This window comes from Sebastes fasciatus, chromosome 22 (genome assembly GCF_043250625.1).
Source record: "Sebastes fasciatus isolate fSebFas1 chromosome 22, fSebFas1.pri, whole genome shotgun sequence".
Lineage (NCBI taxonomy): Eukaryota > Metazoa > Chordata > Actinopteri > Perciformes > Sebastidae > Sebastes > Sebastes fasciatus.
In genome coordinates, this window is record NC_133816.1 from 25,605,297 (window position 1) to 25,621,767 (window position 16,471).

Here is a 16,471-nt window from a genome sequence, read left to right on the forward strand (position 1 = left end):
TCATTATGAGACACACAGGAGGCAGATTTGACAGTTTTATTCAGTATATCTTCACACACTATAGAACAGGCTGGTTTAGTTAGGTCACACACACACACATCCACACATACACGCTCACTATTCATTTAGTATTACTAATAATTAGCATTGTTATCATCATAATATTAAGGGATTTAATCTCTTCTCTGCTTCCTTCGACTCCTCCGACAGAAACCTCATGCAAACAGGAAGGACAGCAGAGATGAGATGACGAGAGAAAACCGTTGTTTAGACGGAAAGGAGGAGGAACACACGGACGGTTTAGTAAATTAAATTATTCTGTCAAACAATCTCCTCGTGTAGCGATCAAAGAGTAAACATTTAATGAGTAAAACTGTGACTGGGTTCACATTTCAATCAGGATTGGTTACCCATAGTTACCTCAAGCAGCCGCGGGTTCGTAACGTAAAGTTCTTTTTTGCCATTACCGGCTGATAACAGCTAACGTTAACTAACTCTTATCAGCTGATAACAGCTAACGTTAACTAACTCTTACCGGCTGATAACAGCTAACGTTAACTAACTCTTACCGGCTGATAACAGCTAACGTTAACTAACTCTTACCGGCTGATAACAGCTAACGTTAACTAACTCTTACCGGCTGATAACAGCTAACGTTAACTAACTCTTACCGGCTGATAACAGCTAACGTTAACTAACTCTTACCGGCTGATAACAGCTAACGTTAACTAACTCGTACCGGCTGATAACAGCTAACGTTAACTAACTCTTACCGGCTGATAACAGCTAACGTTAACTAGCTCTTACCGGCTGATAACAGCTAACGTTAACTAACTCTTACCGGCTGATAACAGCTAACGTTAACTAACTCTTACCGGCTGATAACAGCTAACGTTAACTAACTTACCGGCTGATAACAGCCAACGTTAACTAGCTCTTACCGGCTGATAACAGCTAACGTTAACTAGCTCTTACCGGCTGATAACAGCTAACGTTAACTAACTCTTACCGGCTGATAACAGCTAACGTTAACTAGCTCTTACCGGCTGATAACAGCTAACGTTAACTAGCTATTACCGACTGATAACAGCTAACGTTAACTAGCTATTACAGGCTGATAACAGCTAACGTTAACTAGCCATTAGCGGCTGATAACAGCTAACGTTAACTAACTCTTACCGGTTGATAACAGCTAACGTTAACTAGCTATTACCGACTGATAACAGCTAACGTTAACTAGCCATTGGCGGCTGATAACAGCTAACGTTAACTAGCTCTTACCGGCTGATAACAGCTAACGTTAACTAGCTATTACCGGCTGATAACAGCTAACGTTAACTAGCTATTACCGACTGATAACAGCTAACGTTATCTAACGTAATCCGACCCGTCAATGTGAATCCAGTCAGTGTGATAGAAACTCTTCTATCAGAGAGGAACATTTTTGAATGTTATCGTCAACATTCGATGAACAACCTTCTCTGGTTTGACTCAACGGATTTCTCAACAAAAAGAGATCAAGACGGGGTTTCCAAACATTAGGCCAGCCCTGACATCAGCCTCGTGCACACCTAAGACGACACTAAATGTAGTCGTAGTTTTTGTCACGTAACTTTCGTACTTAAGTTACGCCACTTCTGTTGTTATTTAAACAAAAAATGCAATCTTTTCCTAAAGCTAACTCAGTAGTTTTTGTCACGTAACTTCCGTACTTGAGTTATGGCACTTCCGGTGTTGTTTTAACCCAAACCGCGATCTTTTCTCAAACCTAACTAAGTTGTTTTGTTGCCTAATCCTAACCAAGACGATGTTTTCCTAAGTCTAGTTAAGTAGTTTTAATTTGAAAAGAGCAGAAATGAAACGTGTGTCACGTGTTGCTGGACATTCGTAGGAAAAAGGACGAAAAATACGTTATTGAAAGTCGTGCTGAGCGTCACGAAAAAAAGGGGAAATATTCGTGAGGACATTTGGAAATAAAATCCTAAATGAATTGGCAGATGTCAAAACCAAAACCAGTTTTGCTTCACGAGGCTGATCTCAGAGCTGCAGAGCCTTTTGGGAACCTGAGCTACAAACAGACAGATTTTAGACAACATTTCCTCAGTCACTCTAGTCGAAAGTCCACACCCACGCAGAGCGAGAACGGCTCTATCTAATGCTAAGTAGTAACAGTTGTCAAGTAGAAATGGCACTCTGTAACCATGGAGATATATAACCTTATTAGTTCAGGTAAACAAAAAACACCATCAACCACAACATCAACGGCTCGGTATCACCCTTCTCGAGGAGGTCCTTCAAACCTCCACGAACTCTCAGTCCACAGGCGCTAATTTGGCCGCCTGGATTCAATCAGGTCGACCTCCGTCTGAGACGAATCGCAGACGCCATCGGAGGATCTGCTCGAGCTCTCCGAAGTCAAAACCTGTGAATTTAGCCACAAAAGGTTTAAAAAACAAGATCGTTTTTAATCCATCCGCGTATGAATCCAATCTTGTGCGCACGTTGGTTTCCAAACCGACCACCGAAGACGTCTGGAAAACATCCAGCTGTCAATCAGAGTTCGATAGAAACTGTTGCGCTCTGTTAAGTCACGTCCTTTCCATGGCGTTAGTGGTAATGGAGGTCCAACGTAGCTTTGTCCATCATCTGTACGGGTAGCTCCGTCGGCAAAGTTAACACCCGTCGTCCTTTTGCAACAAATGGGTGGTGAAGTCGGCGTTGTAATGCAGCATGGACACAGGGTTTAAGGATCAGTCAGACTCGAGGTCTTTACATCACAATCATCAGGAACACTTTCCTCCAAGATTACATTTCCTCTAGCTCCTGTCTTTATTTTCTAAGGGGCCGTTCACGTCCAAAAACGCGTCCGCCGTGCCGCTTTCGTGGGAGGTTACGCTCTTGTCGCACCTGCTGTTATTAAGCAACCAAAACCTGCGTGCTGAATAAAACTCAGACAAAACAAAGATAAATGGATTTCCAGCACCAATCAGCTTCACGGGTGTTGTGACGTTCTCAGACAGAAAGGTTCAAGCAAGTAAAACAGTCCGTTGGACAGATCGTAAAGCTCTCAGTCCTGCACTAAAATGATTAACTCCTCCTGTTTAACGGAGACTTGATATTTACGGAAGAAAGAAAAAAAGATATCTGCCGGCTGTGATTGGTTGTTCCTCGTCACATGACATTAGGGACGCACCGATGCCGACCCAAGTAGCTGGATGGAGTATCACTGGTATCGGATCGGTACTTGGTATCGGCTGATACCCAAAGCCCATCGATCGCTGTCGGTATCGGGACTGGAAAAGTCCGATCGGTGCATCCCTACATGACATGCAGTGCACGTTTCTGCGCTCCAAAAGTTGAACTACTTTATTTCGGGGCGTAACCGTCATGCCCTGAAAAATAGGTGCTTGGGAACGCTTGCACGCACTTCTGTGCATCTACACTGACAACAATGAGTTTTAGGGCGCAAAACAAAACGCAGCATGTGAACGACCCCGAAGGCGACATTTGAACAGTTCTGGTTCCGCCACAATCTGATGTCACTGCACACTCTTTCTCCTCTCTCATTGGCTACAGGTCAGACTTTACTTCCTGGTGTCTTTTTTCCAACACGCCCTGACGTCTGGTTTTTGAACCAACACACATTTGTGAAACTTTGCTAACACAGCTTACATTAAAAGCTGTAAAAAAAAAAAAAAATAGATAAACAAAAACAAGTGCACTTTGTGGGAGCAGGTTGAAGAAAACGTGACAAAGAAATTGTTAAATATTTAGTCCCAGTGATACGAAAGAACATCCTGCTACAACACTTCATAACCATTTATAAATAGTAAATTAATAATTAATTATACTTAGTTAAGTTATTTTACTGTAAACAAACAACAAAATGATAATTAATACTGTTTACTAATTATTAGCAATGCTTTTATTTGTTATTTACAGTTTATTAATGCACAAATTATTACATTTTATATACTATATATGTAAATAGATATTTAATGATTAAGATATTATTTGTAAACCTTTAACAAATTGTTCGTAAAACATCTATAAACATTACATAGACAGATATTTTTTAACAATTTGTTAATGGTTAATAATTGGTTTGTAAAATTTGGATGCTATTATAAAACTGCAACTGATAATTACAATAACCCTGTTAAATGTATTTATAATACAAAGTATTTAAATACTTTGTATTATAAATACTTTGAATATAAGAATGTAGAACGTAATTGTTAAAGTCTCTTATCAGCTACGATACACTGGAGAATTTATAAACTAATTATTCCACATTACACAAAGTAATAACATAAATTATAGCATTACTAATAGTTCGTAAACATTGTTAATCATCATTTAATTGTTTGTTCACAGTAAAATAACTTAAGTTTAATTAACTATCAATTTATAAACGATGGTTATTAATATAAAGTGAGAAGTAGAACAAAATGATTCATTTTGACGTTTCTACGCTGACACGATTAAAAAGTACTACAAATGTGTGATGCCATACCAACGTGAAAATGTGTTGGAAATTTACTTGGAATAAAAAAAAAAATGCACCAGCTCTTACAATCATTACACAGCTGCTGCTGTTGGGTGAAAATCTCACATCTCCAAGGTGTTGACACAGAAAATTATGCATTTTTTGAGTGTTATAGAAAGACTTTCATCGCAGCCAAAGGTGCGTAGGAATTGTTATATTTCACCTTAACTGGAGGTTTTTACCCAACAATGACATTACTTTGCTATCAACGCTTTTTGAAGAAGTTTTTTTTGGGGGGGGGGTGTTTTGGCGGGGGGGTATTTACACACAGACTCTTGCTGATGAAAAATATTGCTCTTCACTAATTACAGATTCTAAGGTGATTGGAAATACACCGGCATGTACTACACACAAATGTTAGTAACTCTCCATCATTGACAAAATATACTCTAACCTTTATGTCTTTCTGTCACAAAATATCAATATCGACAAATCAATATGTTACAACAACGTAAACCCGAAATGACTTGTTCTCCAATTCTTAAGCCATCGATTGATCAATTTATCAGTAGAATTCTATGAATGAAGAGAGATGCATTGAACGTAGACGTCTTGTATCTGACCTCAAATTCAGGGAAAGAAACAAAGACGGGAATGATGACGTATTCCCGTCTCTGTTGTTTGGTGCTTTGTTTCCGTCTAAAAAGTGCCCATTGTTTATTCCTGTTTATGCAGAAGCTTTTTTCTCTCCGCCGAAAGGCTGACGCACAACTGCTCCATCAACCCTGAGACCTTCCATACAGGATCAAGTTGCCACGAAACACATCAAAACTGTCTTTTTCCCTTTTCAGAAACTACCCACCTAATTCCGCTCTCCTGACAGACTTCTTCATCTAAACGTCAACCTCTAATGAATGAATCAGTCTTCCCCTCTGTCAGTCAGAGTGAATCATCATCATCCTCCTACTTCAGTCGCTCTTCGTTTTTCCCAAAACAGCCAGTTTGTCCCCGGCACGTTTCCAAAAACCTCCGTCATCGCCCCGAGACGAGCGAGGGTGTCTTCTGCTAAATGTTCCAACTATTTAAAGTTCTCGTTGGTGACAGACAGACGTCATTTCTGTCGAGAAGCAAACGCACCCTCTGGTGAACACCGGTTCGACTTGCGAGCGTCGACATCATTGGACCACCCAAGACGGATTTATAATTGCAGAATTGGTTGTGTGAGGGTTTAGCGTTTAATTTAAGGATGCACCGATACCGATACCAGATTGGATATCGGGCTGATACTGACTCAAATTTATTTGTTATATTTTGTTTTACAAAGTTAGGAAAGCAATGTTTAAGTCAAGCCTGATCCCAGTCACTCCCACACAGCGAGACTTATAGCTTAATAATTATATATCGGATAGCTAGGTAGCCATAGCATCTGTTGAGCTAACCACCGCTGTACAGTTGTTAAATTCTGATTGGAATACGTAAGGGATAATGTAGAGTGAGCCGGTCATTGTTGTTTATATCACAACAATGACCTGTTAGCTGTACATCATACCGCTTATTACACGGCTACGTACTTAAAAAATCAATAATTTGACACAAAAATGGTCTGCCAGAGTCCGACACCAGAGCTGCGCCCATAGCGACGGTCTGCTATAGAGAAATAACAGACCGTAGAACGCTGTGATTGACCAATCAGAATCAAGTATTCAACAAAGACTCAGTAGTCAGTGGAAGCTAGCATTTGCATGTTAGCGTTAAACTCCATTCCATGGCTAAATAAGCCTGCTGGCTAGTTAGCATAGCTTATAATTACCAGTAGTCCAGGTTTTCAGTACCCTTCAGGTTTTTGACCACTAGTAACACTATGGAACAATATATATATAACGTCCCTCGATTCCACTGGTCAACCGTTGGCAATAATGGGCCAAGAAAAGCAGCAATATGCTCGCGAAAGGCGCAGTACAATCAGCCTACTAGCTAGCAAATACGGATGTAAACAATGCAGGTTTTAAGGAGTACTCCAAGACACAGATTTAAACAATAACGGTCAAAAATTGGAGCTGAGTAGTAGGCCAAAGTATTACTTTCTAGTTTGGGTCAACCTCCCATAATGCAACTTAAATAGCACCTTTAAAACTGTTGTTGGAGTGTGAAGTCACAGTATTTTGGAGACTAAAACTAAAGATAAGACTGTGTCGCCTTAACATCCACAAGGAAATCTACCTTGTTAAGACAGTTCACTCTGACTGAGAACAACTCCCCAAAGTTACGTAATGGTGGATTGCTAAATATTGTTTTGTGTGAACTTCTGTTGGGATCAAAACTGGGGATCAGAAACCACGTTGTAATAAGCTTTCTTGTTGACTCATTTCCTAACATCCGACACCTAAAGCTGGTCTGACAAACAGATGATGAATTTATTATGTGACTTAACTGATCCACAATCATCTGCGTTCAAAAACTTCCCCGGTTGCAGAACAATCTAAAAAAAACTGTTTTAAGGGTGGACGCCATCGCCATCGCCATCGCCATCGCCATCACCATCACCATCACCATAGTTGACTTCATCCCTTGTCATGGATGACGAATGGTTTGATCCGCCCACTTCCATCAATCACACGGTCTCCATGACGATGACGACTTTGCCGCCGTCGTCGGACGTCGGCGTGGTGGCGGAGGTGGAATTACACAGTGTGAGTCCTTCCCCTGTGGCTATCTGACCTCTGGCAGGGCAGTCCACGCTGTCATGGAGATCAGTGTTTCCACCTCCTTTTTTATCCCTCTCACCTCCTCCTCCTCCTCTCCTGCCATCCTCCTTCCTTTCCCCCTCCTCCTCTTCCTCATCCTCCTCCTCCTCCTCCTCCACCCGACACCTGCATACCTCGATGCCAGAGTCGCCGGTAAGTCGCCGATGTCTATACTGGCTCTCGTCGGCTCCCATGTCCTCATCTTCATCATCATCATGGTCCTCCTCCTCCTGGTCCTCCTCTCCGTCCTCCCAGCTGGGAGGTCCTGGTTCAAAGACGTCCACGCAGGGGGAGAAGAGAGTCTGTTTCGGAGGGGACTGAGTGGCCCGAGGCGAGGGGGAGAGGGAGGAAGCGTGGCCGGAGGAAGTTCCACCTTTGTTGGACTGGTGCAGAGCAGTGAGGGGGTCAAGCAGTAGAGCTGGGGCTGGGAGGGAAGTAGAAGACAGGGCTGGAGGGGTGGGGAGGGAAGGAGGAGAAGAAGGAAGGGATGAGGGTGAGGATGGGGAGAGGGCAGCCGGGGGAGACTGGGAAGCGATAGAAGATTCGGACTCTATAGTTATGGCTGGGCAGGAGGAAGAGGGGGATGTTATGAAAGTGAGCACTGGGACCGGAGTGGACAGTGAGCCTGATCTAGAACCAACACTAGAGCATGATCCAGAAGCAGAACTAAAACCAGCCTGGACATTTGATGGTAATGGGCCGATAAGGTCTTGCTTTTGAGACAGGACCAGAGAAGGACCTGAATCGGCTGGTACTGCAGCTGGATATAGGCAAGATACAAGAACAGCAACAGACCCTGGGTGTTGGGGCAAGCCTGACGTTGGGCTGGGAGGAACCAGGACTGGACCTGTCCCGGGTGACAGTTCTGGAATCTGGCAATGGGCTAATGAAGGTACATCTGTAGCAAGGGTAAGGTTTGAATGTGCAGGATTTACAATCGGATTAGTTTCACAGTCTGGGGCTATGGTGATTTTAGGTTGTAAGATTGGCACAAGGGTAAGGCTTGAAGGTACTGGGTCTGGAGCTTTTGTATGATTTTTAAGTATTGGGTCTGGAAAGGGGCTAAGGTTTGAGGGTATTGGTTCTGGAACTTGGGTCAAGTTTGAAGGTACCGGGGTAGGAGTTTGGGTAAGGTTTGAAGGTATCGGGGGTGGAGCTTGGGTAAGGTTTGAAGCTGTCGGGCCAGGAGCTCGGGTAAGGTTTGAAGGTACTGGGGCTGGAGCTTGGGTAAGGTTTGAAGGTACCGTGGTTGGAGTTCGGGTAAGGTTTGAAGGTAACGGGGCTGGTGCTTGGGTAAGGTTTGAAGGTACTGGGGCTGGAGCTTGGGTAAGGTTTGATGGTACCGGGGTTGGTGCTTGGGTAAGGTTTGAAGGCAACAGGGCTGGTGCTTGGGTAAGGTTTGAAGGTACTGGGGCTGGAGCTTGGGTAACGTTTAAAGGTACCAGGGCAGGAGCTTGGGTAAGGTTTGAAGGTACTAGGGTGGGAGCTTGGGTAAGGTTTGAAGGTACTGGGGCTGGTGCTTGGGTTAGGTTTGAAGGTACTGGGGCTGGAGCTTGGGTAACTTTTGAATGTACCAGGGTAGGAGCTTGGGTAAGGTTTGAAGGTACTGGGGCTGGAGCTTGGGTAACGTTTGAAGGTACCAGGGTAGGAGCTTGGGTAAGGTTTGAAGGTACCAGGGTAGGAGCTTGGGTAAGGTTTGAAGGTACTGGGGCTGGAGCTTGGGTAAGGTTTGAAGATACTGGAGTTGGACCTTGGGTAAGGTTTGAAGGTACTGGGGCTGGAGCTTGGGTAAGGCTTGACAGTGCCAGGATTGGCACATGGCTAGGATTTGGGTCCGGGATCGGGAGACTAGCAGAGCCTATTATCATGGCCAAAGCTCTTCCAAGATCTGGGGATGGTACTGAGGTTGGGCTACTAGGAACGTTGGCATTATCAAAAGTTCTTGTTAGATCGAGGGTTTGGAGGGTTCGGTTGGCTGTAGGGCTGTCAGAAGTGCTAGCTGTTGGCGTAGAAGTGCCTGACATTGAGGTGATATTTGGGGCAGGGGTAGTTTTGGGGTCCTCTGCTGGACCCTCAATGCTTATTACTTGGATGGAGGGGAGTGTTGGGTCAACAACACTTGGACTAGGGGGTGTAATTGGGCTACCGGTGCTAACTATTGGGCTACACGCTGCTAGGTCAAGCCGTTGCTTTATGGGAGACGTAGTTACAACAGGAAGAGCCACCTCTGAACCGGGAGAGGGCAGAGGCAGAGGGGAGGATGCCCCGGTAACAACCGCCACCGTAACAGTCTGGTTGGGAACCAATGAGTCCGTGGCAACGGGTTCCTGTGCTCCGGCAGCGTCTTCATCAATGATGTCAATGGCCACCGTGGCAACCATCCTCTCAGAACCAAATCGTGTCTCATTTACCTCCAAACTGGTTGCCGCGGCAGTGATGATCTCCATGGTGACATCTAGAGGGAGGGGCGCGGCCTCGCTGGGCGTGGTGGCGTGGCTTGTGTCAGTCTCGTACGTGACAGGTGCCGATAGGGAGGAGCTACATGGAGAGGAGGGGCAGCAGGAGTCGCAGGAACAACTGGAGCTACAGGAAAGATAACACTTAAAAAGTTAGAATCTATGGCCCCGACCATGGCTCTGAAATATCAGTAAGTTCAAATCTATGGCCCCGACCATGGCTCTTAGTACTACTGCTTCTTTCCCTGTGGTGTTACTAGTTACCTGTTGTTTATTGTTACCTGTTGTCGGAGCTGAGTGAGGACGGACCGTCGCTGAGCGGCCGGTGCAGTAGCGGGTCGTGCTGTGTGAGCAGGTGGGGGTCGGCGGTGCGGGGGGGCTGTGGGTAACGTGGGGTGGTGAACACGGAGCTGTAGGGTGGGGGCGGGGTGGAGGGTTGAGCCGCCACCTCCTCGTAGGACGGCAGCTTCAGAGATGCCAGGAAACCTAAAAACAGAAGAGGTGAGCAAGTAGTTTGAAACTGATGATTGTTTTAAACCTGCAATAACATTGGCTAACATTTTCTTATTTCCACATCCAGCAGGTTCAGAGCAACATGATGATTCATTAGGAGTCTCCTGATGAACGTAAGTCCAATGTTCTCTCTCTTTTAGCTCTGTTTTTGGTCTCCACCAACTCCTGAGGAGTAAATGCTACGTTCACCAGCTACTCTCTAGAGCAGTCAGAGTGAACCAGAACAGTAAAGTTGTGGGCCGGCTTCTATACTCTTTGTCCGAGCTGTAAATTCCCTCAGAGTCGTCACGGCGACAGATTAAAAAGGCGGCTCATCACAAAGAGACAGAAAACAAACAGTTGAATTTGTTGTGTCTTACTGAGGTCCAGCATGGAGGACGGGTAGGAGTTGGCTCCATGGTAGGCCAGCAGGCTGATCTCTCGCTGCCTCTGCTGCTGCTGAACTCTCAGTTTGGCTCGACGGTGTCGGTACGCACAGCAGCAGCTGAACAGGATGAGGACGGTCCACAGCAGCCAGAACCCTGAACACAACATTACAGCCGTATGGGTCAAAAACACGACTTCAACTGGCATTACAGAGCTCAACAGTGAGGTTCCGGAAGTGAGAATCCCATCCAGTGCCGTAGAAGTCCGTAAGATAAAATATAAGAAGTTTTATTTGCGATGTCATGGAGGTACTACACTACCCACAATCCTAAAGTGTAACAGCGACATCTCTGATTGGTCAACTTGTTCTCACTCCCAACTCGTCAAATACTAACGATTCACGGGACTCACAGGACTGATGATACTAACAACTCACGTGACTATAGACTCACGGTACTGATGATGATACCGACGACTCTACCGACGTGACTAGTGACTCACCTGAATAGTAACTTACGATACTGACGATACTAACGACTCACATGACTAACGACTCACGCGAGTAATGACTTACGTTAATGACTATACTAACAACTCAGGTGACTAAAGACTCACGTGACTCACAGAACTAACGACGCTAACGATCCGCGTGACTAACGACTCACATGACTAGTGACTCAAGGGACTGACGATACTAACGATTCACGTGACTAGCAACTCACGTGAGTCACAGAACTAACGATACTAATGATTCACGTGACTAAAGACTCACGGTAGTGACGATACTAACGAATCACGTCACTAACGACTCACGGTAGTGACGATACTAACGACTCATGTGGCTAACGACTCACGTGACTCACAGGACTAACGATACTAACAATTCACGTGACTAGTGACTCACGGTACTGAAGATACTAAAGACTCACGTGACTAACGACTCACGTGACTCACAGGACTGACTGTTGCATCTTTGTAGAGCCTCTAAACAAAGAACATAATAATAATAATGACGAGCAGCAGAATAAAAGGTATATAAATTATGCTGTATAGTGTTGCTTTAGATAGATAACCACAGTACCACAGTATTACTACCAGCCCACAGGACAGTACACCAAACTTACACCAGAGTTCGTAGTAGTATGTGCAGCAGCCGGTCTCTCCGCAGCAGTGACCCGTCTCACACAGGTATCCTCCATTAGCGTTGGCCCCGGGGCAGTACCGCGGTCTCCCCAGCAGGGGCAGGCTACCACCGGAGTGGTACTCCATCGCACCCCCGCTCTGCCCGGACCTAGCGCCGCGCCACCGCTGCCCGCTCACTGCTCGCACCTAACGAGCTTGTTAGCTCGCACAAACACGTAAACCGGGGTCGGAGTCCAACTACATTTTATTTTTCTAATGGAATATTATCTCTGAAGAGTGTTTTGGTTTGGAACCGCTGTGTTAGCTAGTTAGCTGCTAACTGCAAGTAGCTTAAAAAAAATGAAGCTAATCTACATTTTCAAGTGGAATACTTGTTTATTTAATGCTGAGAGGATTTCACAGTGAAGCAGCTGCTATTCCCGCAGCTTCAATGTCATTTTTCTGATGATGAACTACTGAGATCACCACATTGGCAAAATTAGCTTCGTTAGCGCACAAGAATGCTTCGATACACGATTCAAAGCTGCTGTTCAGAGGTCACCTCTCTGGTTAAAACCACTGCACCTCTGCAAAGCAAACTCAGGTAATAGTGCTGACGACTGCAACTAAATACTACGAGTACTGCAGCTGTAGTAGTGTTCGGGCCGGTGGAGCGAGGCAGGATGTCGTCCAATAGGAGGTCCTGAACTGGAGAGAGAGAGAGAGAGAGAGGAAAGACAATAGTTTATTGATAAACGTCACACAACTACTACAGGCCTGTTTGATATTCATCACCGCATCGGCTCAAACCACCAGCCGACACAATGCACCCTCTCTCCACACACACACGTTGGTATTTCTACACTTCTGAGGACCACCACCGACCTCATGTTTTCCCAGGACCCTGACCTTAAAGAGGGTCACATCTCCGCTCGTTTCCTGTCTTTCTTTACTATCATATGTCCAATAAAGAAAAAAATAATATCTTAGGGCTAGGGCTGTCAATCCAGTTAATTACACATTTTTTTATCCGTTCAAAATGAACCTTAAAGGCAGATTTGTCAAGTATTTAATGCTCTTATCAACATGGGAGTGGACAAATATGCTGCTTTATGTAAATGTATGTATATATTTATTATTGGAAATCAATTAACGACAAAAAAAACTAAGACAGATATTGTCCAGAAACCCTCACAGGTACTGCATTTAGCATAAAACAATATGCTCCAATCACAACATGATAACATTCACATACCTTGAGGTCAGAGGTCAAGGGACCCCTCTGAAAATGCCCTTTTTTATTGTACCAATGGATTCTTTAGGTTTTCTAGTTTGACAGCCCTAATAATGATAATTTAATAACTTAGGTATATCATATAAAAAACAGGCCTACTGGTGGAACACTAGTTCACCATTTTAACCCTGTATAATAGTACTATAATATTATATCTCTGTGCAGTTTAGTAACTTATAATGAGCTGAAAATACTGCACTACTTAACGTACCACATTCTGGTACATCACTTATAATATCACTTTAAAATACTCATATAGTAACTTGTGATTTTGCTGTTGTATTTCCACCCAACAATAGTATTAATTTATCATATCAAACGTTCTTTTCCAGCTACTCAACAGTTAGATAATATTTTTATTTTTTTTTACTTTAGATATTTTTCTATTATATAAATTACTGTATTAATATCAAACTAAATTAATTATAAAATTAAGCATTTTTTAAAAACTCTTCCTTCCATGTTTGCTGTAGTTTAGCCCTCGTAGATCGTAGCACAGTGGGGAAAAAATATGGTGCAACACCAGCGCTAATTCAAAACGGGAAACTAATCTACATCAAATATATTCTGCAACTTCTAAAACTGTCTGAATTAATATCAAAACTAAATTAATTATAAAATTAAGCATTTTTTAAAAACTCTTCCCAAAGTGTTTTTAAAATGTATTTAAGAGACTAAACTCTACCAAAACAAAGGTCACGGGCCTCTTCAAGGGGCACCAGACATGCAACACATGGGTGCACTACATGATATTAAATCAGAATTTTTAAATATCATCTGCCTTACAGAGTACACGAAAAATGTAATTAAATAATAAAATATAATAAAAATTAAATGAAATTAAATGAAATTAAAATAAAAAAATGAAATAAAAAAAATGAAATAAAATAAAAATAAATAAAATGATATAAAAACAAAATAAAATAAACAATACAAATAAAATTAAATAAGAGTAAAAAATAAAATATAAAATAAAATAACACAATACAAATAAAATAAAATAAAAAATATAAACAATAAAACAAAACAAAATAAACAATAAAAATAAAGTAAAACAGAGTAAAAAATAAAACAAAATAAATAAAATAAAACAATACAAATAAAATACAAATAATAAAACAAAACAAAATAAACAGTGCAAATGAAATAAAATAAAAGTTAAATGAAATAAAATAAAACAATAAAAATAAAATAATAAATAAATAAAATCAAAATATAATAAACAATAAAACATAGAATAAAATAAAACAATACAAATGACATAAAAGTAAAATAATATAAATAAAATCAAAATATAATAAACAAAAAACAAAACAAAATCAACAATAAAAATAAGATGAAATAAAAGTAAAATAAATGAATAAATAAAAATAAAACGTTAAAAAATAAAATAAAATAAAATATAATAAACAATAAAACAAAACAAAATAAACAATACAATTAAAATAAAAGGTAAATAAAATACATAAATAAATCAAAATTAAATTAAATAAATAAAAATATAATAAACAATAAAACAACGCACAATAAACAATACAAATAAAATGAAATAAAAGTAAAATAAAATACATAAATAAATAAATAAAAATAAAATATAAATAAAATAAAATAAAAATATAAAACAAAACAAAATAAACAATACGAATTAAAATAAAACGTAAAATATTGAATTAAATTAAATTAAATTAAATTAAATTAAATTAAATTAAATCAAATCAAATTAAATTAAATCATATTAAATTAAATTCATTCCATTTCTGTAGGAAAAATTAAAATAAAGTAGGAAGGTAATTTATGGGCACCTTAATTCCTATTGGTGAGTCTGGATCCCCCCCCCCCCATAAAACCCGCTATTAATAACAATATGCAGAAAGGCCATAATATACATACATATATCACTGTGTCAATAAGACAATAACACACATTACTACAGCAGCATTCACACATCACGGAACCTCTTATACTAGCTGAAGACTCTATGTATATGTGTATATTTATATATTTATATTTATATGTGTATATTTAGAGCCAGCAGCAGCAGAGAGACGGTAGAATCCTCCGGTAGAATCCTCCGGTAGCTGATAAACAACACTAACCGTTCCGCTCCGTCCTGTCCTCACCGGGCTGCTCCGCGTCGCTCTGCGGGCCTCTGAGCCTCTCTCCTCGGCCTGGTCTCAGGCTGTGAGTCGGTGTGTCGGTGCTCGGATCCTCCGGGGCCTCCTCGCGCTCTCTGGTTCCCGCCTCCTCGCGCTCCCTCCTCGGTGAGTCCCTCCGCGAGCCCCGCCGCCATCAGCGCCAGCGGCACGTGAAGCCCGCGCAACGCAACACGACACACTTCCGCCTTGTCGCGTCTGGTGATTTTCAAAATAAAAGCCCCAGTATTCATGTTCATGGTTATATGGACAGATGTTCTCATCCAACATCTGTTTTTAACGTATATTTAACTATATATGCTAAAATATAGATATGGATTAATGGAGGAAATGATCAGCAGATTAATCCATAATAAAAAAAATAATCATTAGTTAATAGTTAAAACGAGTATTAATACTCTACTGATAGACTATATATATATATTTATATATATATATATATATATATATACTATACATATACTATATATATATACACTAGTACAACAGTCACAGTATTATTAACAGTAGTTCATACTTTCACTACACTTTGCTGATTATACTAACATATTTTTACTGAAGTCCTTCAATGCACAACTGTTACTGTAACAGAGTACTGTTACTGTAACAGAGTACTTTTACTGTAACAGAGTATTTTTTTACAGTGTAGTATTAGTACTTTTACTACAACAGAGTATTTTTTTAGAGTGTAGTATTAGTACTTTTACTGTAACAGAGTACTTTCACAGTGTGGTATTAGTACTTTTACGATAACAGAGTATTTTTACAGTGTGGTATTAGTACTTTTACTTTAACAGTATTTCTACAGTGTGGTATTAGTAATTTTACTGTAACAGAGTATTTCTACAGTGTGGTATTAGTACTTTTACTGTTACAGAGTATTTTTACAGTGTGGTATTAGTACTTTTACGATAACAGAGTATTTTTACAGTGTGGTATTAGTACTTTTACTGTAACAGAGTATTTTCTACAGTGTGGTATTAGTTTTTTTATAGTGTGGTATTAGTTTTTTTACAGTTTGGTATTAGTACTTTTGCCGTAACAGAGTATTTTTATAGTGTGGTATTAGGACTTTTACTGTAACAGAGTACTTTTATAGTGTGGTATTAGTATTGTTATAGTGTGGTATTAGTATTTTTATAATGTGGTATTAGTACTTTTATAGTGTAGTATTAGTATTTTTACTGTAACAGAATATTTTTATAGTGTGGTATTAGTATTGTTATAGTGTGGTATTAGTATTGTTATAGTGTGGTATTAGTACTTTTACTGTAACAGAGTATTTTTATAGTGTGGTATTAGTATTGTTATAGTGTGGTATTAGTATTTTTATA

At 40.9% G+C, this 16,471-nt stretch overlaps 1 protein-coding gene across 3 annotated transcripts; it reads right to left on the minus strand.

Moving 5' to 3' along the window:
- Nucleotides 1-22: 22 nt before the first annotated feature.
- Nucleotides 23-15,324, minus strand: LOC141760650 (uncharacterized). Of its 3 annotated transcripts, none has more exons than XM_074623665.1 (5): nt 15,081-15,324; nt 11,693-12,393; nt 10,562-10,723; nt 9,971-10,175; nt 23-9,816 (listed from the first exon to the last, which is right to left on the minus strand). In XM_074623665.1, exons 2-5 carry the CDS (start codon nt 11,835-11,837, stop codon nt 7,101-7,103), a joined length of 3,228 nt encoding a protein of 1,075 aa, XP_074479766.1. In that variant the 5' UTR covers nt 11,838-12,393; nt 15,081-15,324; the 3' UTR covers nt 23-7,100. The 3 variants fall into 3 exon arrangements, with proteins under 3 accessions (XP_074479766.1, XP_074479764.1, XP_074479765.1); XM_074623663.1 differs by having other exon boundaries at nt 11,693-12,398; XM_074623664.1 differs by lacking the exon at nt 15,081-15,324 and adding an exon at nt 12,576-12,679 and having other exon boundaries at nt 11,693-12,398.
- Between the last annotated feature and the right edge of the window lie 1,147 nt (nt 15,325-16,471).

Excerpts from the sequence above, each read along its gene's own strand:
- LOC141760650 (XM_074623665.1), bottom strand. The coding sequence starts at position 11,837 with ATGGAGTACCACTCCGGTGGTAGCCTGCCCCTGCTGGGGAGACCGCGG. Across the intron at positions 10,724-11,692 it reads ATACTACTACGAACTCTGGT|GGTTCTGGCTGCTGTGGACC; the intron begins GTAAGTTTGGTG and ends TGTTGTGTTCAG. Across the intron at positions 9,817-9,970 it reads TCACTCAGCTCCGACAACAG|CTCCAGTTGTTCCTGCGACT; the intron begins GTAACAATAAAC and ends TCTTTCCTGTAG.